Source organism: Alligator mississippiensis, chromosome 6 (genome assembly GCF_030867095.1).
Source record: "Alligator mississippiensis isolate rAllMis1 chromosome 6, rAllMis1, whole genome shotgun sequence".
NCBI classification, from domain to species: Eukaryota; Metazoa; Chordata; order Crocodylia; family Alligatoridae; genus Alligator; species Alligator mississippiensis.
This window is the reverse complement of record NC_081829.1, coordinates 46,974,195-46,995,267: the sequence shown is the minus strand read 5'-3', so window position 1 is coordinate 46,995,267 and position 21,073 is coordinate 46,974,195. Positions and strand designations below refer to the sequence as shown.

Here is a 21,073-nt window from a genome sequence, read left to right as displayed (position 1 = left end):
CAGTTATAGGTTAAAAAAAAAAAATCATGTTCAGTACTTAATTTTATGATGCCTTCAAAGTAGTCAAACTTGTCAACTTCTTTATGGCTCTGATTTAGAAAAATGTTTCAACTTATGCCTAACTTTAAGAACCTGAAAAGAAGTAAAAAACATGAATTGTGTTTAAAGTTATGCATTGAGGCTAGGGACAGTAATTACACACAAACTGGTGTAAGTGATCAGATTCCAGTTCAAATCTGTAACACAACAGAAGTTCAGTGCACATAAACCACTTTTAAAATGGCTGAACAACACCACAAAAAGTGGGATGAGACTGATTCTTGTCTCATCCCACTTAGGGCACATTACAAACAATGGCAAACTTGAGCTAGACTTGAGCAACTGAATCAGTGTGCAGAAGCCAAAAAAAAAAAAAAAAAGCGCATTGAATTATTCTGGGAAGTAGGAAACCTTATAAACATGGATCAGGGTTTTCCATTTGCTGTGGAAAAACATGGATTTTTTTGGTTAACAGAGAAACACATGGATTTTCCCCTTTAAAGGAAAAAAGCCACAGGAAATGGTGGGTTTCCCCTTAAAGGGTGGAAGAGTGCTAGCTTGCAAGGGGCTGCTTGGGGCTTGGGGGAGTAGGATGCAGGGGGCATCATGTGCATGTGCACGCATGCCCATGGCAGTGAGGTAGTGGTGGAGACTTACCTGGAGCTGCCTCTGCACAAGTCTATGGAGGCAGAGGGGAGGGGGAACAGGCCACATGTTAGGAGGACAGGGGATCACAGGTTTTGCAGCAGGGGGGAACATGCCCCCCAAGATCTGAGCACCATTAGTGGACCACAGTGCTTTAGCCCAGTGGGTGAGACCCAGCATGAGAGGGACCGCTGTGCCACTATGGCCACGAAGGTGAGATGCTTCCTGCTTGCCCAGCAGCAGCAGGGGGTACAACTATGTGCTGCTGCTGCTACAGCCGCACCTCACCATGGCAGTGAAGCAGTTCCTTCTGCTCCCTGAGCTGTAGAGGAGGCTCCTGCCCAGACCATGTTCAGCCGAGCTGCAGCTCTGTGCACTGCTTTGGACACAAAAATCTCAGGGGAGCACGTACCTCCCTCGCACCCCACACATTGCCTATTCCCATGCCCCTCCTTCTCCACACATCCACCCCTTTCCTCACACACTGGGGGCCTGGGGTAGGGTGCTGTGGGCTGGGAGTTAGGGGCACCAGAAGGGCCAGGAGGCTCTGAGTCAGGAGTGAGGGGCACCCGCAGGGCTTGGGGGGCTGTGGTTTTGCAGTGAGGGGCACTGGGAGGCTGTGGTTCAGGGGTGAGGGGCACCAGCAGGGCTGGGGGGCTATGAGTGGGGAGTGAGGGGCATCAGCAGGGCTGGGAGGGCTGTGACTTGAGAGTGAGATGCAATGGCATAGGCATTGGTAGGACATGGACATGTCAGGGCTGCTCAGCACCACAAAGCAGCTGTGGGGGACAGCTGCAGCTGGACCCATGTCCTGGTGAGTGAAAGGGGGAAGGGAAACTCTTATTTTTCATCATAAAAAAATAAAATAAAATCAAATGCCAAAATGTATAGGTATTTAGAATTATTCTAATATAATAAAGGGCTTAGTCAGTCAGTCTGTCTGTCCGTAATGCTGTTGGAGCACTCTGATTGGTTACTGAAACAACCAGAGTGCTCCAACAGTGTTATGGACAGGAGGGGGTTGCGGCAGTGTGGCACTCTGGCTCTGCTCCTCGGTGGTGGCAGAGCAGGGGCGATGTGGGTGGGAAGGCCAGCGACCTTTTTTTTGTTTTTGTTATTCAAAATTCATCTGTCATTCTTGACAGGCAATTTGTTAGTGTTTTTTATAATTATCGAGGCACTGGTAGGCTTCCAAATTGCTTTAAAATTGTAAATATATCAATAAAACGATGTGCACAACTGATATGCGCGCGTGTGTGTGTATATGTATGTGTGTGTGTGTGTGTGTGTGTGTGTATATATATATATATGTGTGTGTCTATATTTCTGTCTATATTTATATAGATATATATATAGTGGTGTTTCATTTTAATTACAGAAAAATGTGGATTTGGGGTTTTCTAATCGGAGAAGTTGCAAAAAAAAAAAAATTATCAGAGAAGCTGTGACTTTTAAACAGAGAAAACCAGGATCCCTGCTTATAAAGCAGTTGCAAAATGAATATCTTTACATTAGTGTAAAGGGATTTTATATTTTGCAAAGTCAATGAACATACTCGGACAGAACAGGAGGTAATCAGTATTTTGGTAGGTAGAATAGGGCAGCTAAAGGGAGGAAAACTGTGACCTGGCGGGAACCTAAGAAGGGGAATTGTTACCAAAATGAACTAGAAAACTTCTATGCCTATTAATAGTGCTCTTATATTTAGGAATACAAGCCTACCATATGTCCCTTTAAGGGAGTTAAAGATATTTTTTTTCCTTACTTCTTTCCACTGTGTTGATGTCACTACTGCTTTGATCGGTGCTAAAAGTTATAATGTAAATAAAAGCCATCTTCTGTGTCTGACATATATTGCTATGCTGTGCCTAAGGTTTGGCCATTTACATTGCTGGCAGAATTCCAAGCTTTACAGGTGAAGTGCATGAAGAATTAAGTCCTTAAATATATAAGCCCCAGTAGAAAAATCAGCAAAGCTTCCATAATTAGAATCATAGGACTTAAAATTCTTAAAGAAAAGTCCTCAAATTTAAACTACAATACAATACTGTTAATAAATAAAAGCAGTATAAACATACAATTAATATTCATTTTCTTCAACAAGGATACAAGGCTACATTATTAGTGATCTACTGAAAAGCCAAATAGACAAGTTTTCATTCTAGGATACATTCACTTCTTGGCTCGCATTCTGACTCCTAACTGCTTGCCCATAGCATTATAAAAAAGTATAGATCTTATTAAAGATATCTTATTATTGACTGTTTGTTCCAGAGAAAGGCAGTTCTGCACTGAAAATGTCATATGGTTCAAGATACAAACATTCCTAAATCAGATACTGCTGATCTCCATTTTCTGTCATTTTCAGTGTGGGGGAAGCCTGAAAACAGAGAGATGGACAGCAGAAAATCACAGGAAAAGCAGCAGGCAGCAGGGACTGCAGGAAAGCAAGGAGAGGCTGAGAGGTGGCAGAAAAAGGGAGATGGAATTGGGAGGAAATCGGGGAAACTAGCAGAGAGGGTGGGAACTGGAGCTGAGAGAGAGTGAGAGAGAGAATGAGGCTGGAATTTAAGATAGGGAAGGGACTGGATTTCAGTAAAACATGACCCAACTTGGGGTTGCAAATGACAGTGGTTTTACTGAACAGGGGAGATGGTGACACAATGCCAAATTGGTTCCCTTGCACCCACCCACACACACCCACCCTGGCAGCAGGGGTTAGAGAGGCTTGGTGCAGGGACTGAAGTCCAGGAGGAAAGAGAGAGACAGAGAGTCCAAATTGTAGGAGGAGGTGTTCAGGTATTATCTACCAATCTAGGCTGGAAAGGGGTCCTTGTCCAGTAGATGTTGTCCAGAGGGGGGTCACTGGCAGGGCCTCTGGGTGGATAGGTGGTGTGGCATGGTGCTGGTACAGATGGAGAGGGTGTCCCACTGGGTCTGTCTTCGCTGCCCCTTTTTATAGGGGCAGACCTTGTGTGACCCTAGTGACAGGAGGCATGCTCAGGCAAGGGTCAGCCCCTGGCGTACTGAGCATGTGTGCTCCATGCAGGGATGTGCAGTTTCAGGTGTCTGGAATGGTGAGAGTTGCTGGTTTGCAGGGTCCTTTGTTTTTTCAAATGCTGGTCTTGTCTCTGTTCCTGTGTGACATCCGTGGTTCCTGGGTGAATCAATGCGAGGTGATGGCCCAGTCATTACAGGCCATTCAGTAGAGGTCTGCTACCATTGTATTTCAATCATTCCCAATCACACTCAATCATCAGGGAACCAATTACATGGGAGGGATACATGACTCATACAGTTGCAACATGGGATGCCCAGGCAGAGGACAGAAGATGGAGGCTTGACATATAAAATGGAAAATTGACATGACTTTGGTTCACTTACAAACACAGGCCTAAACCATACAAGATCCATATGAAATAATAAAAATCAATACAAAAATGATAATAATACAATATACAACAGTAAAAATCAATACAAACCTAATAATTATACAATATAGAACAATGGATATCCAAAACCAAAAACTTGCTACCAAAATAAAAATGTTTAAAGCTTATCCTAAGTTTGAGCTCACTTATACTTATCTATAGGAAATAGAGAAGGAGAGAAAAGGTCAGAAATGGTTGGGGAAGGGCAGGGAATGCATTTTAAAATAAATACACCCCCCCCCCCAAAAAAAATGAAAAAAACCCCAAAACTTGGGGTTTTGCTACAATACTAGAAAACTCCATCCCACCCCTGTCACCTAGAAATACTTAATGTGAAGAAGTATCATCTTCTGTCACAGAAAAGATCACCTGCAGACAGATTAGCCTCTCAGAGTATCCCAAATGTCCATTTTAAGAACACAAGTACAACACAAAACCACACAATTTTCTTTCACGAATTTGTCTCACACATGGAAGCAATCAGGGGCACCATTGACACACACTGCTCTAACCAAGACTCCTGTTTAGTGAGAACAGAAAGTGAAGAAGAACTGTGCTTTGAAGAAAGAACTCTAGTGACCACTCTAAGACCAGCCAGTACTAAGAAAACCATCCTTCAATGACTGGTGGTATAACTGGTACACAATTTAAATCACCAGGCAGGAACCTTGGTTTAATCATTGTTTTCTACAAATGGTGCATTTTTTGTTGTTTGATATCCTTTATTCATTTAAATTCTTGAAACTTTGCATTTTGAGAGAAAGCTAAAGGCTTGACTGTGTGTACACAAACTTGCAGAGAGACAATAGGGCTGATGGGTGGGTAATCCATATCCATATACTGCTGTTCATAAGGATGTTATCTCTGGAGACGACAAATTCTCCCTATACCTGGAGAAGGGTGTTTGTACCTGAAAGCTTGCAAAATACAATTTTTCCAACTATTTAGTTGGTCTAATAAAAGATATCACATCTACCCGAAGAGCTTTGTCTGCCTATGATCTCTGGAGACACAAATCCACAGCTTGAGAACTGAAACTAAGCATCACAGAGATGCTTAATGGCATCTTCTAGACTGAGCACTGAGTCCCCTTGGGTAGAGTGGTTTTCTTTAATCTTTGCTAATCTATAGAGGACCTTTGGGAACCCCATAAGATTAGTTTCCTAATACAGTCCATGGCCTGTTGTCACCTATTTATCAAACTTCTAAAAAAGTTAAATGAATATATTGTCTCAAATAGTATATAATTAGAAGTTATAATCCCTATTCTATGATGATACCTTTGAGCTTTAACATATCTTAAATTAAAACTATCTTTATATAAGTTATTTTTTTTAAAAACCGTCTTTTAACAAAACCCTCCCATACAATTAAATTTAAAAAAATCTTATTTAAATTAAAAAATCCATTTTTAATTTTTTAAAATCATTGATCTATATCCATTTTGCCCTGCACTTTATTAGGTTCAGTGTATTCCAAGTCAAAAAGAAATGCATCTATTTTTATTTTTGTTCACTTTTCTGAAAACTTCCTAGGTTTTCAGTTATGAAATATGACAATTCGTTTTCTGCTGAATACAAGAAGACAGGATGTTTATCTCTGATCTGTATTAATGCAACTTTTTTTGTCTGTGATGCTGAAATAGAATTAATTGAATGGACCCCGTTCTTCTGAATGCTTAATTAGTTTAAAAGATACAGGAGGTTTAATATCCCCCGCCCAACAGAGTATTTTAATTACTTCTCTTTCTCAAGCATGTAAAGCAAAGATTCTTAAAAAAGGCTACCATAGGATGATCTTTTCAAAATGTTCCTGAACAACTATTTTCACACAGATATTCTTATAAATAGTCTCATTCTGGTTTTCTTTAGAATGTTTAAAATTGCTCAGATTTATATGTTAGCATATGTCATTTCAAGGACATTTACATTAGAAATTAAGGTCAAATTATATACAGACTGATTCTGATTCTATCTGGATTCATGCAAATCAGGCATAATTTAAAATCAATGGTTTTGTAGGAATGTAGAGATGCGGGGAGGGGATTTGAACGTTGTAAACTCTTCTAAAATAGAGGTCTTCACTGTATCAAAGCTATGCCACAGTTTCTCCTAAGCACACTTTTCCCAGTCACCTGAGAGCCAAAATAGGATCAATGGCATGTAGAGCTGCTGTGCCAGCTAAACAGCAGGAAACAGTACTTTTATATGAGACTTCAGAAGAAAGAAGCATGTCAACATTTCTGCCTTGCTTAGACTGATATCTGAGGGTGTACCCTGGAGGAGGAGAAGGAACTGCTGACTAGTGAGAATCAGTGAAGTCCTTGTTGTAACCTCCAGGAACACTTCACTTCTGCAAGTCCCACCGCTGCAGGTTTGCTAGTAAGAGGAATCAAATAGAAATCAGATAGCTTTATTCACTGTTACTTGGTCAGTGTGATGGTGGAGCTTACGATGCCTCTCTGTATCCTCTTATAATCTCCCAAAGAACTATAAGTACCCTGACTTTCCCGCCTGCCACATCTTGGATGTTATTATAATATGTTCTAATTTATGATGTCAACAGGGTTATTATATATATTTGTTGTTTTATTTTTATTTTTTTTTGTGTCTCTCTATTAGGAGTTCCGGTATTATAGAGGAAAAATTCACACACCTTCTCAACTATCTACACACACTTGCCAATATGTCTTTATCACTAGGCACTTGCGTTCAATCGTGGCATACCTTTGTTCTGGTGCGTTAAGTTTCTGGCTAGCATAGGCAATCGGGTGTTCTATCCCATCTACTTTCTGCATTAACACAGCGCCCACAGCATAACTTGAGGCATCCATCTGTAAAATGAAAGGACAGGTGAAGTCAGGTGTATGAAGGACTGCGTCATTACATAAAGCTTGTTGAGTCCTATGAAAGGCTTCTAAATGTTTCTCTTCCCATTTTATAGGCCTATTGCCTCGTCCTCTTAATAAGTCGGTCAAGGGGGTAGTTATCTTAGCAAAATGTGGTATGAACCTGTGGTAATAGCTGGCTAAACCAAGGAAGGCACGCATTTGTTTTCTTGTCTGTGGAGGCAAATAACCTCATATCATTTCAACCTTATCTACCAAGGGGTGCATGCATCTTTGTCCTACTAGGAAGTCAAGATATTTAGTTTCTGACTTAGCCAACCCAGGGAAGTGTGCCTTAGGTATGAGACCTGTTTGCCTGAGTTCTTGGAGGACAGCATGCAGAGCTTTTAAATGTTGTTCCCATTTGTCTGTACAAATTATAATGTCATCTATGTAGGCTGCTGCGTATTGTTGGTTTGGTGCTAGGACCCAATCAGTGAGTCTTTGGAAAGTGGCTGCAGCTCCATGCAAGCCAAATGGCATTCGCTTGAATTCGTACAAACCCTGTGGCATGCCAAAAGCAGTCTTTGCTTGGTCTTCTCTACATACAGGTATTTACCAATATCCCTTTGTCAAATCTAATGTGGATATGTACTTGGCTTGTCCTACTATCTCCAGTAATTCACTGATTTGGGGCATGGGAAAAGCATCGAATTTTAAAATTGCATTTAATTTTCGAAAGTCAATGCACAAACGGAGGGACCCATCTTGTTTTGGAACAATTACCAATGGGCTTCGCCATAGGCTCCGGGATTCTGTTGTTATTCCTTGTTTTAATGTCCTGTCTATCTGTGTCTTCACTACTTCATATCTATGATACGGGATTCTCCACCATCTTTCCCTTATTACTCTTCCTTCTGGTGAACAATGTAATGGCTAATCCCGGTAGTACAGCCGGGATACTTGTTAAACACATCTCCAAACTCCCGTATAAGCAGTTTTAATTGATCTCTTTGTTTCACCAACAACTGGGTAACTAGACAGACTTCTTGACTTGTTGGCTGGTTTTGATGTTCCCTATTCATTGTACCCTCATTATCTGCTTGCCTTCTCATAGCAGAAGCTACTAAACCTTCTCGCTCTTCCCACAATTTTAGTAAATTAACGTGAAAAATTTGTTTTTCCTTTTTCTGTCCGGGGCGGAGAATCTCATAGTTGACAGGTCCAACATGCCTGGATATCGTGAATGGACCTTGCCAACAAGTTAAAAATTTACTTGTAGTATCTGGGAGTAGAACTAACACTCTTTGCCCCGGTTGTAAGTCTCTTTCACTCGTATTTCGGTCATACCTAGTTTTTTGTTTCTCTTGGGCTTGTTGAAGATTATCTTGGGCTAAATTTTCTGCCTTTCGTAACTGTTCTTTCAATTCTCTGACATTCGGATGGCCTCACCCCCGGGGGTTCCTCCTTTTTCCCATCCTCTTGGACCACGTCCATCAGGCTCCGGGGTCGATGCCCATAAACCAACTCAAATGGGGAAAATCCTAAGGATGATTGTGTGGCTTCCTGTACTGCGAACAACAGAGGGGGTATGACCAAGTCCCACTTCCACAGCTCCTCTTGTGTACATCTGTGCGTCACATTTTTAAGGATTCCGTTTAATCTCTCTACTAACCCATTGGTTTGGGGATGATAAACCATGGTTCGTAAGTGTTTTATTTTTAATAGTTGGCACAGATTCCGCATAACCCGGGACATAAAATTCGTCTCTTGGTCAGTAATGATCTCCCTAGGAATACCAAAGTGGGATACCCATTTAAGCAATTCTTCCACTATTCGAGGCCCAGTGACTGTTCTCAACAGGACGGTATCCAGAAAAGTAGTGGCATAGTCTATCAGGACAAGTACGAATTGGTAACTCATCATGCTTTTCGGTAACGGTCTAACCACGTCCAGGGCTACACGGGAGAATGGCTCTTCTAGCACTGGCATGGATTGTAAGGGAACCCATGGTGGTTTTTGAAGGCTGACCCTCTGGCAACTTGGGCAGGCCCTACAATAATCTTCAACTTGTTCATACAGTCTGGGCCAGAAACATCACTTAGTCAGCCTGGTTTCCATTTTAGCTCTTCCCATGTCCCTCCTAATGGATTCACATGAGCGAGTTTCAAGAGGGGTTCCCAGTAGTCTTGAGGTATCAGCAGTTGCGGTACCTCTGTCCCTTCTATATGCCCCACCTTTATCCTATATAACAGGCCTTTCCTCAACTCATATCTAGGGAGTGTGTGGCATCTCTCTGGGTAAATTACCTGATCATCCTGCTTGGCCAGCTCCATTAGTCTTATTGATCAAAACAGGTCCTTGTCTTGTTGAGCCTCTCGAAAGCAGGAGCTGCTTGCTAAACTCTCCAAATCCAATGCATTGGGCTCAGTGTAATCTTTGCTGTTCTCCCTGGCTAAACCTACCTTGACTTCTTGTCTCCTCATAGTGTCTAGGACTTCATAAATCTCCTCCCAGTCTCTGCCCAATATCATCGGGTAAGGTAGGTCATTGGCTAGACCTACTAGCATCTCTCGGGTGGTGTCCAAGATTTCCACCAGATATTTCCTTCGGGGGTACACTGACAACTGGCCATGCATACAAATCATTTTTACGGTATTTGCGCTTGAAGCTCAGCCTCAGGGAGCTATGATAGTTCTAATCAATGTCTGGGCACATCCAGTATCCATATGGCTCTTATTTTCTTCCCTCCAACTCGGGCCCACACAGTGGGTTTTTCCTTTGATACCTCCCAGTGTGTTTCCCTGATGCTGCAGTCCATCATCTCAACCTGCCCATTGTCACTCCTCTCACTTCTTTGTATCTGGGTTTCAAATGGGATCTTTCTTGGTCACGGACCCAGTCAAGAATATCTGGCATAATCCCTTGTGATATGTCCGATTCTCCCACACCTGAAACATACTTTAGTTGGTCTTTTCTTTTCTCGAGTTTCCTTTTGTTCATTCTCTCGAACCACTTGCGGAGTTCCGGACTTTGGAGCCTTCTCTTTGTAGTTATCCACTTGAACACTATTGAAATCCTCAGCCAAGCATAATGCTTCTGCCGACGACTTCAGTCAGTGACACTGCACCCAACGTTGAGTATTTTCATCCAAATCTATTAAAAATTTCCAACAGGATCTGGTCACATAACTCCACCTTGGATACCTCCTGTGGCTTCAACCACTCTTCTAAGAGATCGGCCAATTGCTGCAACAGAATCCGCAGGGATTTCTCTTCTTTTTTCTTTTGGGGCAGAATTTTCTCTTCAAACCCCATCATATGCTTTCTTTTTATATCTGTTACTATAAGTATGTACCTTTTATTTTGTGTGTGCCTGAATCCTTGTGGCCAACACTCAGATGCCCTCTCCAAGCTTCTGGGAGTGGGTCAATTCATTCTCTTCCTTTTTTTGTTTTGTTTTGTTTACTTTTTAGTGCAACTGCCAGCTGCATCTCATGGTATGCCTCTTTGGGGATCCACCCCTCCTCCTTCTCTGAGCTCCGCTCTCTCCGTCATCAAGAGAAATCCTGAGGTAAGCCTCTTATCTTCTATCTTCTGGGAAAACCCTTTTTCTCTTTTGGCCACTCTCTCTTTTTTTTTCTTCTGAGACTCCCATCTCTTCTTTCTTTTTTTTCTTCCGGAGCTTCTATCCTTCTATGGTAATAGCTCCAGAAGCGGCGTTCCCTGGCTTTTTTCGCTGCGTTGTTGTTTACTCTTTCATAGTCTGTCCAAGTGATGGAGGAAACATGCCACAATATGTGTGAATCCAAAGATCACCAGAAAGACATATGTCTTAATACATATGTCCTTCTTTGAATCATACAGTTAGGCCCCTTCTACATGTGCAGGTTAAGGTGAGATAGGATCTAATGTGTGATTCATGTAGTTGTGCCTCCTGCCGTGCCATATGTGCATGCCAAGAGGTGAGATTATGGGATTGCATATTGGATCCCGTTGCACCTTACAACCAGTGCAGGGGGAGCACACTGGCAAGAAGCAAGCTCCCATAGCTGGAAGCCCTGTGCATCCCAGCTGAGGGGTTCCCAGCTATGGGGGTGCCCCATGAACCCAGGGCAGGGGGATCATAATCTCTTCTCTGGGATTGCAGGAAACCCTAGGGATGGAGGGTTGCCACTGAGATGATCTCCCTGCTCTGGGGGTGTAGGAAACCCCCAGGGACAGAGGATCACCATAGGGGTGATTCCCTCATCCTGGGAATGTGGATCATCTGACCCTAGGGATTTCCCACATGCCCAAGCCATGATCCCCATGGACCAGAGGTTTTGCACTGGGCATGGTGCTCCCCTGAGGTTGGGAGCCCTGTCAGCTGATAGCATTCCTTTCTTGTGCCTGTCTCTTGGCTACTTTCCTATGATCAATGGATTACCATTTCAATCTACTTTCCAAATTCCTTAACTGTCTGTCAATCTCCAAGTCACTCAAGAAGTTATGCCTCAGTTAAGGAGAACTAATTAACACTTTAAAACTTCCTAGTACTTTCAAGATATTTACCACGTCCTTATTACATTCCCAAAATGGGTCTGATTATAGAACAATCTTGAGACAGCCATCAGTTCTAGAGAGCTGTACTGTGGTATGCTTTATATATTAAAGGCATATTAAAGTGATTCTGTAACTGTGATGGTCCAGAAATTATGCAAGAGGCAAGGATTTGTTAGGATGATTTATTTTATTGCACCAACTATATCGCTGGGATGAAGTTAGACATGCTTTCAATTGCAAGAATCAACAAAGAATGTCTTGTCTAACTTTAACCCAATACATAATTGGTTCAATAAAAGATATTTCCTTAACAAATCCTTGCCTTTTATGTATTAACCACCATTCCAGTACCACTGTACATCTACATGTGAAATTAATGTGAAGCTTATTGATCCAGAGTTTATTGCTCCTGGGCATGCCATTTGAACATATACCCAGGACCAGAGTAGGTTGGGCCAGGTCAAAGTAGCCCTGGATGACAGGGGGTCCTGGGGGTCAGCCTGCTAGCCTGGGGTTCTTCCAACCTGGCTCAACATGCTGTGGAGGTGCTGACTGGATCATCAGTGTACTTCATTGTTGGGCTACCCATGCAGTGCTGCAGAGTAAAAAAAACTCCACAGCAGGATAGTACTTGTACTTACCATGTACTACCTAGCAGTGGAGTTACTTACTTTACTTCAGCCTAATAAAAGCATATGTGTGTTGCCCTGTGGGGTCAGGCTAACTCTCAGGATCTCAATATTATGCTGTTAGACAGAAGGGTGTGGTATACAATTGCACATGGACACATTAAAAAATCAATTAGGTGCATACACACACTGTAGGTGCATGCACCCCCACTAGGCTTGCACACACACACTACCAATTCAGGCACATACACATCCAAAATTGCCAGCCAGGCAAATACACACCTATCACCAATTCAAGCACCTACACACACTATACACACCAAAAGAAATTAGACCAGAATCAATTACCAATACCTGCATACCCAATACACATACATGGATCACTAATTCATATAACATGCACACAATGACATACATGTATATCAGTTCGCATACATACCACTCACCTACACATACAGACAGGTGAGTTCCTAACTTGGGTGTTGTGGTGTGTATGCATGTGCTTGGGTTACCTGGGGGAAGGTTAAGGTAAGCGAGAGAGAGTGAAAGTGTAGAGGGTGTAAGTCGCCGGGATCGGGATGAGAACCAGTAGACTAGAAAGAGAGCTGAGCTGAGGCTTGGGCTTACTTTAGGTTACTGCTGGTGGAAACTGAGATGAAAGTTGCCAGTGCCAGGATTAGAACCGGCAGACTGGAGGGAAGTTGGGGTAACTTAAGGTTAATTGGTGTTAATTGAAAGCAGAAAGACAGCAGAGCAAAGGAGCAATGCCAGAGAGAAGGCTGGAGCTGGAGCAAGGAAGCTACAGGGGAGCCGAGAGGTACGTGGGGAGAGGAAAACTGGGATTGGGGCTGTGGGGGTGGGGGAAGGCTGGAGAACACATTGAGAGAGAGAGAGTGCAAGAGAAGGCAGAGAGAGATAGGGATTGGGGAGAGCTGGCAGGAGGCAAAAAGTGGCGGGAGCGGGGCTGAGAGCCTGAAGAAAAGGGACAGAGAGGAGGCAAAAGGTGGTGGGAGTGGCGGGGCTGAGAGCCTGCAGAAAAGGGACAGAGAGGAGGCAAAAAGTGGTGGGAGTGTGGTAAGAGCCTGCAGAAAGCAACAGGGCTGAGCACCTGCAGAAAAGGGACAGAGAGGAGGCAAAAGGTGGTGGGAGTGGGGCTGAGAGCCTACACAAAGCACCAGGGCTGAGAGGCTGCAGAAAGGTAACAGAGAGGAGGCAAACAGTGGTGGGAACAGGGCTGAGAGCCGGCAGAAAGCAACAGGGCTGAGAGTCTAGAGAGAGGGAGAGAGAAACTGGAATTTAAGATAGGGAAGGGACCAGGGCTCAGTAAAACCCAACCCAACTCAGGGTTACAAATGATAGTAGTTTTATTGAACAGGGGAGATGGTAACACTCTTTTTTATTGGTTCCTTTACACACACACACACACACACACACACACACACACACACTGGAAGCAGGGGTTAAAGAGGCAAGAGGAGGAAAGAGAGAGAGTCCAAATTGGAGGAAGAAATATGCAGGTGATATCTACCTGTCCAAGGCTGAAAGTGGGTCCTTGATGGCCAGTTGGGGTCTCCTTCAGCTCGGTGTTGTCCATAGGGGGTCGCCGGCAGTGCCTTAAGTGGATAGGCAGTGTGACATGGAGCTGGTCTGGTCCAGATGGAAATGGTGTTCCCAAGGAGTCAGTCTTCACTACCCCTTTTTATGGGGTAGACTACCTCTGATTTCATATGGGGAGGGCCTGTCCAGGCAATGTCAGTCCTGTTCCAGAGGGTTCCAGGTGTTCTTACTGAGCATGCGCAGCCTGGCACAATGGTGGGTTGCCTCATCTTTTGTTTCTTGAATGCTGAGGGTGGTTCCAAGGGCTGGGTCATTGGCCCAGGTATTGGTGTTGATGGTTTGGTCATTCAGAGCTATTTTTAGTTCCCCGCGTGGGGAACAGCTGATTAAACAGCTGGCGTAATGCTGGCTCACGTGGCTGCAATCCAGGCTCCTGCTCTTATGGCCGGCAGGAGGTAAGTTCACCCCGTGGGGGTCTGTTTCTGGGGTTTGGGGCCTGCGGAGATTGCCCTCTCCCCTTCGAAAGCCTGTGGGGGCATTACAGATAAGGTGCTGTTACAGATAAACAGCCTTGTCCTTATTGATTTCTCTGCAGTCAGTGACAAAAATCTGTTAATTTAGCTTTTGCCACTGATAGAAATGATTTGGGAACTTCATAGAACCCGTGCTATGTAAAAGAAATATCTGTAAAAGAGCAAATAAAAAAGAATCTGAAATAAATTGTGTGACTCTCAGTAATTCTTTGTTCTATGCAGTGCACTGCACATATGCTGTAGAAACAGGTTTTTTTATGAATGGTAAACTGGGAGGGGCATAATGTCATCAGATTCTGATGTCAGCAGAATGAATGAAATACTTGCTTATCATATTGCTCCAAGAACAAGAAAACAGACACACCACCCCAGTTTGACAGAAAAAATTCCTAGAACAAATTGTCTTTTGCTGACTAAATCATTGTTCCCTCGTGTCTGAAATGACTGGATGACATGAAGATACACATAGAATAATATATATTTAATCTCCTACACATCCCTTCAAGAACTGTTAGTGGAGCATCCCTCCTGTGACACTGCTAATGGGCTCAGTGAACTGAAGACCTGGCACTGTATTTTTGCTGTTGTCTATCCCAATGTTCTGCTTTTGTCTGCAGAATTCTTTGTTGAAGCTACAAACCCTAGAAACTGACTTGTGCTCTGCATTTTTGCCAGCCCAGGAAGAAATTCCTCAGCTACCGGCTTCCAAGGATCCAGTCCCTTCATCTGTTCAATCTAGTGTGCAAGATGATGGGGCCAGTTATGGAGGTAAGACACTAAATATCATGATGTGTTTTCATTTGCAATTATAAGATAGCCTGCTGTCTTGTAGTTTAATCTAATATTTGTCATCTTTTGAGAAGTGCAGATGAAATATGAAGGCTGAGGCACAATATGTTGCTGCCAGTGCTATGAAATATAACAAGTCATCCCTTTGTTTATAAATAGTGATAACCTATTTTTCATACCTATAAATCTTGCTTTTAAGACAAGCTTTAAGAATCCTGCATTTTCAGTTTTGATCTGCTTTTATCACAGTAGGGTTTTTGTATGTTCAGACAGTATGGTCTTTATTTACTGTGTTACAGCTGCATTCTGTGTGATGTTCTGCCATTTCGTGTAATTCTATTTTTGTAATGTTTTTTGTCAGAGCAATATCACTTCATTTCTCCTATTATTGATTCTAATTTAATGTATCAGCAGAGAGATAGTGCAGGTGAGTTTTTATAGCATGCTGATTGCAATCTCCCTTGTCCATCTTATATATTAAGATGTGTCCCATTTGTTTGTTTATTTATCCATCTGTCCATCCTCAACATGGAAACCAGTTCTTGCAAATAAACAACCGTAAGGTTTAGCATCATTTTCTGTCATTCTTGGCTTGTACTCACAGGACTGACAGAAGTAGGAGCCTAGACAGAAGAGGAACTAATGCTTAGGAAAAATAGTTCAAAGTAATCAAGAATATCACACTACATTTTAAATTTGTATGATATGCAAGTTTAAAATGTGCACTATGTAGGGGCCACATCAAGGTAAAGAGGTCAGTATTATAAGGCCTAATCCTTTTTTCTGCAAGGCATATTTTATGATAAAAAGCTCAGTTCAGGAAACCATATTTCAGAAGCTTCTTATTTATTTTGTACAAGGCAATTAATTTTATTTACAAATATTTTTATAAAATACACTTTTCTTCTTTAGACTCTTTCAAATGGATGTAATGAGCTGCAAAATTAAGGAATACACACTTATAACCCTAATTATTGTAAATCTAATCCATACCAAGAATATAGCCTGCAAAAAGAGTGACATATTTTGGCTTTTGAGTTGTTTAGGGGTTTTTTTCTTGTGTTTTGTTTTTTCTGAATGCTGAAACAGAAGTTGGAGAATATTTAATATAACAGCTATGGTATTTGCTAATGAACCTAGTTTCTGACGTGTACTTGAGGTAAAAAAAAATGGAGGCTACAGGGGCAAGATCTCAGAGCTTGTACAAAACCTGCATTCTATGTATTGGCAGGGTGTGCTTTCTGTCCTTTTCCTATTTTACATGATTTTTATACCCTGATGGTTTCATAACTCAGAATAATTTATACTCAGTTTAAGACCTTCTGTAACTTTTATCTTTGATGTGAATTGGACTTCCTTAAACTGTTAAAACCCTCCCAGTTCAGACAACACCTCTAACACTCATCTGCTCATTTACATTTATGCAAGAGTATCTTAGATGATGACACCCAGCTCAAATATATGTGATTTGCCACGCTGTTATTTCTAACCTGGGTTTTAGTGAAAGCTCAGCTCCTTATGGATTTTAATACACACCATGCTATGATAATTCTTGCTTTTTGGCTTTTCTAATTAGTAGCACTGGCTCCTATTCTGTCTTTGAAAAAAATGGTCTAATTTAGAATTACAGTTAGGTGAAACACAGTAGTCCCAGGTTCTGTTAGCAGTTATACTGATATAAATCTGGACATGGTCAAATTTACACCAGGGTAACTGAGATTGAAATCTGGCCCATAGAGTATATTCTGCCCTACTATGCCTGTATTATCCCATTGTAGCAAAACCCCCAGTTTTTCTTTTTTTAAATTTTGAAATACATTTCCTCAACTTACCGTAATGATTTCTGACTTTCTCTCTGCCCTCTCCATACCTTATAAGTGAATACAAGTAATACTAGGTAAGCTAAGTTCCTGTATGCTATTATTGTAATAAGCCGCTTTTTATATTGTAAATAGTGTTCTGTTCCTATCATTTTTGCATTGATTATTATTGTTTCGTATTAATATTGTATGGTTTAGGCCTGTATCTGTAAAGTAATGTCAAGTCTCCATCTTGTGTCCCCTGCCCAGGCATACCCTATTGTAACTCTGTTGTAACTGTATGACTCATACCTACCCCTCCTATGTAAATTGGTTCCTGAATGAATGGGGATGAATGAGGGTGCTTGAGAGACAATGGCAGTAAGACTAAAAATAGCTCCCCCGAATGACTGAGCCATCAACTTGATGACCCAACCATTACCCTGCATTGACTCTCCCTGGCTCAAGATTTGGAAGAGAGAGACTGCTGCAGAAATCAGCCAACCCACCACTATGCCAAGGCTGCACATGCTCAGTATGAGCATCTGGAACCCTCTGAAATAGGGCTGACTTTGCCTGGTGTCACAGGCCAGCTGGTCACTGTGAGTGTATCAATTTTATCACAGGCCAACTGGGCTGTTTGATTCAGTTTTGGATTGAGGAGGCAAAAGTTGGGTGTGGAATGAAGGCAAATTTTTTATAGCTTACACACACACAACAGTTAACAGAAAGATAAATGCAATAAGCAGATAAGGCAGTATAAAAGAGCTAATAGTAAATAATAACAACAGATAATAACAGATAAATAGATCAATCTGTCACAGGCCAACTGGGCACTGCGAGGGTATTAGCCACACTGGGCTGTTCAAAACAACAAATAGACAGACATGGGCTGGCAACTTATCAATAGTCTCTCAATGCCAGGTGCATGCCAGGTGATTCCAGTGAAGTCAGGCATCCCTGATGATCGACGCTGTCAGAGGGATTACCGGGGAAGGTCCCTTGCTCAGGATCCGATCCTCACTCACACCGGGAGTCTGGGGTCCAGGTGTGGGACAGAAATGACTGTTCTGTTCCCTCCTTCCTGCTGGTTACCTGTTGCATGTGTTTTTTATACCTAGTCTTATGTCAATCTGTTGACCTCAGTTTTATGTCAATCTGTTGATCTCACAATGTTACCCTATAGCTATCACCCTATGGGATTGAAAGGTGTTAAAATTATCATAAAAGGTTTCTACCCAGACTCAGGTTTATCCAATAAGCAAATTATGATACAGCCCCTTTAAGTTTGAAATTGACATCGCTCCGCCTAAATCCCAACCCCATTTAGTCTTCCTTTGAATATGCTTTCTTGGGATATACTTTCCTGGAATGTGTTGGGTGTGCCAGGCAGTTGGATCCAGTTTTATCGTCAAGGCTGAATCCTGAGCAAAAAACCATTAGGCCAGCTAATCTCACAGCTGCAGCTTTGCCTATGGGGCCCAGTCAGTTCCATGAACAGCTAATTTATCATTTTGGTTAAACTTATGACAGACAAGTTACATTTGCAGTTTACAAACCTACAAGCTTATAGTAACTAATATTACCTGTTTAGGCAAAATACCAAATTCCTCCAAGAAGCATATATTATTGCTTATTAATCCCTCTGGTTCTGGCTGTCACACCTGGACAGGACCTCCACATAGGAGATCAGAAGTAGTCTGCTCCATAAAAAGGGGTAGTGAAGACTGACTCCTTGGGATGCACTCTTCATCTGGACCAGCACCATGCCACAGCCCCTATCCACCCAGAGGCCCTGCTGGCGACCCCCCTCTGGACAACACCTTGCTGGAGAAGACCCCAACTGGCCATTGAGGATCAACTCACAGCCCGGGATAGGTAGCTATCACCCACCTTCCTTCCCCAAGCAAAGGACCTGTACTCTGTCCCTATACACCTTGACTTCAATCCCTCCACCAAGCCTTTTTCTCTCCTGCTACCAGTGTGTGTGTGTGTGTGTGTGTGTGTGTGTGTGGGAACCAATAACTTCATGGGGCTGTATACTGTGTTGTCTGTTTAATAAACCTGTTATTTTGAAACCCCGAGTTGGGTTTTTGTCTTATTGACCTCCCAAACCCTCCTCCCCAATCTCCCAGCTTTTTGCCTCATATTATCCAGCTTTCCAGTTTCCAGCTCCAATCACCCAGATTTCTGCCTCTCTCTTTCCTGGCTGTCTTCACCTTGCCACAGGGCTTTTTCCCTTGCTTCCACCCCAGCACCACTGACCTCAAGTAACCCTGGAGCCACTTGACTTTAAGTAGCTCCAAGCCTCAGTTCCTCAGCCCAGCTTTTCTCTAGTCTACCAGTTCTAATCGTGGTCCTGGCAACTTTCACTCCCACTTTCACTGTCTACACTTACACTGTCAACTCTACACTTTCACTGTCTCACCTTAAACTTCCCCCCAGGTATCCCAAGTACCCCAAGCACACACATACACACTGTACCATCCAAGTTAGGAACTCACCTGTGTGTATGTGTAGGTGGGTGGTATGTGTGTAAGCTGGTGAATATACATATATAGATAGATAGAGGTATATAAATATATTTATCATTGTGTTCATGATATGTGAATGAGTGATCCATGTGTGCGTATTGGGTGTGTGGATGTTGGTAACTAATTTTTGGTGTGTGTCGTGTGTATGTGCTTGAATTGGTGACAGTTACGCATGTGCCTAGGCTGGTAATCTTGGATGTGTATGTGCCTGACTTGGTAGTGTGTATGTATGCACCTAATTGATTTGTGTGTTTGTATATGTGCAATTGTGTCACACCATCCCATCTAAGAGTGCAATTTTGAGATCCTGAGAGTTGGCCTGACCCCACAGGGCAATATTTTATAATGGAGAATGCTGGCATATTGTGGGTGTTAGTCGGAGTGAGAAGTGTGGGTTGGGTGAGCTAGTGTGCTTTGTGTATTCTGTGCGTGTGTTTGTGTTGTATTTGAAGTATTGCTGTTATTGCAGGGATGCCTACACTGTTACTGTTATTGTGATTATAGAACTTGCCCCCGTGAGGGGTGGGTATACCTGGTGTGGAAGAAACAGGCTTCACTCTATTGTTTGGTCACAAAGTTGTCAGAGACCTTTATTAAAGAAGCAGCTGCTGGGGAGAGCACTGGACAGACAGAACTTCCTCTTATCAGTCCCGCATGCCCCCACACAACAGACAAGCAAGCCTTTTATATGTTTCAATTTAGGTCACATGACACAAGACATAACAAGTCAAAGAAAAACTGGTTTGAACCAGAAAGTTGCAAGAGGGCATAGACGGTGGTTTGACCTATTGACCTCATAGGTCTACTCAGCTCAACAAGGGAAAAGGGTGGGAGAAGGAGCAGATTGCAATATAGGCGGGGAAAAAGCAATCATTAGCAAATAGTGTACTAACTCAAGAAGTCAGTAGAAATTAAGGCCTAGGGTTTTCTTCTTCTACATTACCCCCTTTTGTACTTATAGTACAACCAATGAAATTTTGTAACTGTGTGTTGGGCAACAGACTGCAAGTGAGCTAATGGGAGAACAGTCTGACTTATACATCCTTCGAGGCACTGTGAAACTTGTTCTTAGGTAGAGTATCTCCCAGTGCTCCCTTTGGAACAACGGTGAGACTAATCTCAATTGACCCAGCATCATGTTAGACATATCTGTTGCGTCTTTTGTGGGATGCACTAAGGTTACAATTGCGTAGCAACAAGTACAAGTAGTACTTGTAGAAAGAGAATAAACCCAAGGACCATGATTGCGATATAAAATAATTTGGTCCCAAATCCGCCAAACCAGTCCCAAAGACTCCATTGATCGGTTTGGTGTAGTTTAGCAGCTTCTTTCTCAATAATTTTGGCCTGGTTCTCAATAGCACTAGAAGCATCTGGTATATAAACGCAGCATTCTGATTTTATTAAAGCACACACACCTACTTTGCTAGCTAATATATAATCTAAGGCGAGTCTGTTTTGTAGGGTCATTTCTCTCATTTCTTTCATTTCTTATTTCACGAAAACCAATGGCGGTAGCATTAGCTATTTTCTCTAGGGAAGCTGCAACTTTCTTTATTTCGGACATAGCTAAGCCTGTGCCATAGTTCGGGAACATTATACCCCAAAACCTTTGATTTTCTGTGATTTTGCAAACATTACGAATTCTTCCTTTAGGTAAGTGACATCTAATAGTAAAGGCAGGATATGCTGTAGAGACATAGCATGTTCCTCCCCAACCGGAAGGAAGATTTTTATAGGCCTTAT

General features: G+C 42.5%; 1 protein-coding gene across 2 annotated transcripts in view; it reads left to right on the top strand.

Moving 5' to 3' along the window:
* Nucleotides 1-14,598: 14,598 nt before the first annotated feature.
* FAM13C (family with sequence similarity 13 member C) overlaps nucleotides 14,599-21,073 on the top strand; it is a 73,956-nt gene continuing 67,481 nt past the window's right edge. For both annotated transcript variants that reach the window (XM_059729845.1, XM_059729844.1), the window contains exon 1: nucleotides 14,599-14,973. In XM_059729845.1, coding sequence (XP_059585828.1) covers nucleotides 14,802-14,973 — 172 coding nt within the window. In that variant the 5' untranslated portion in view covers nucleotides 14,599-14,801. The remainder of the gene's footprint in view (nucleotides 14,974-21,073) is intronic.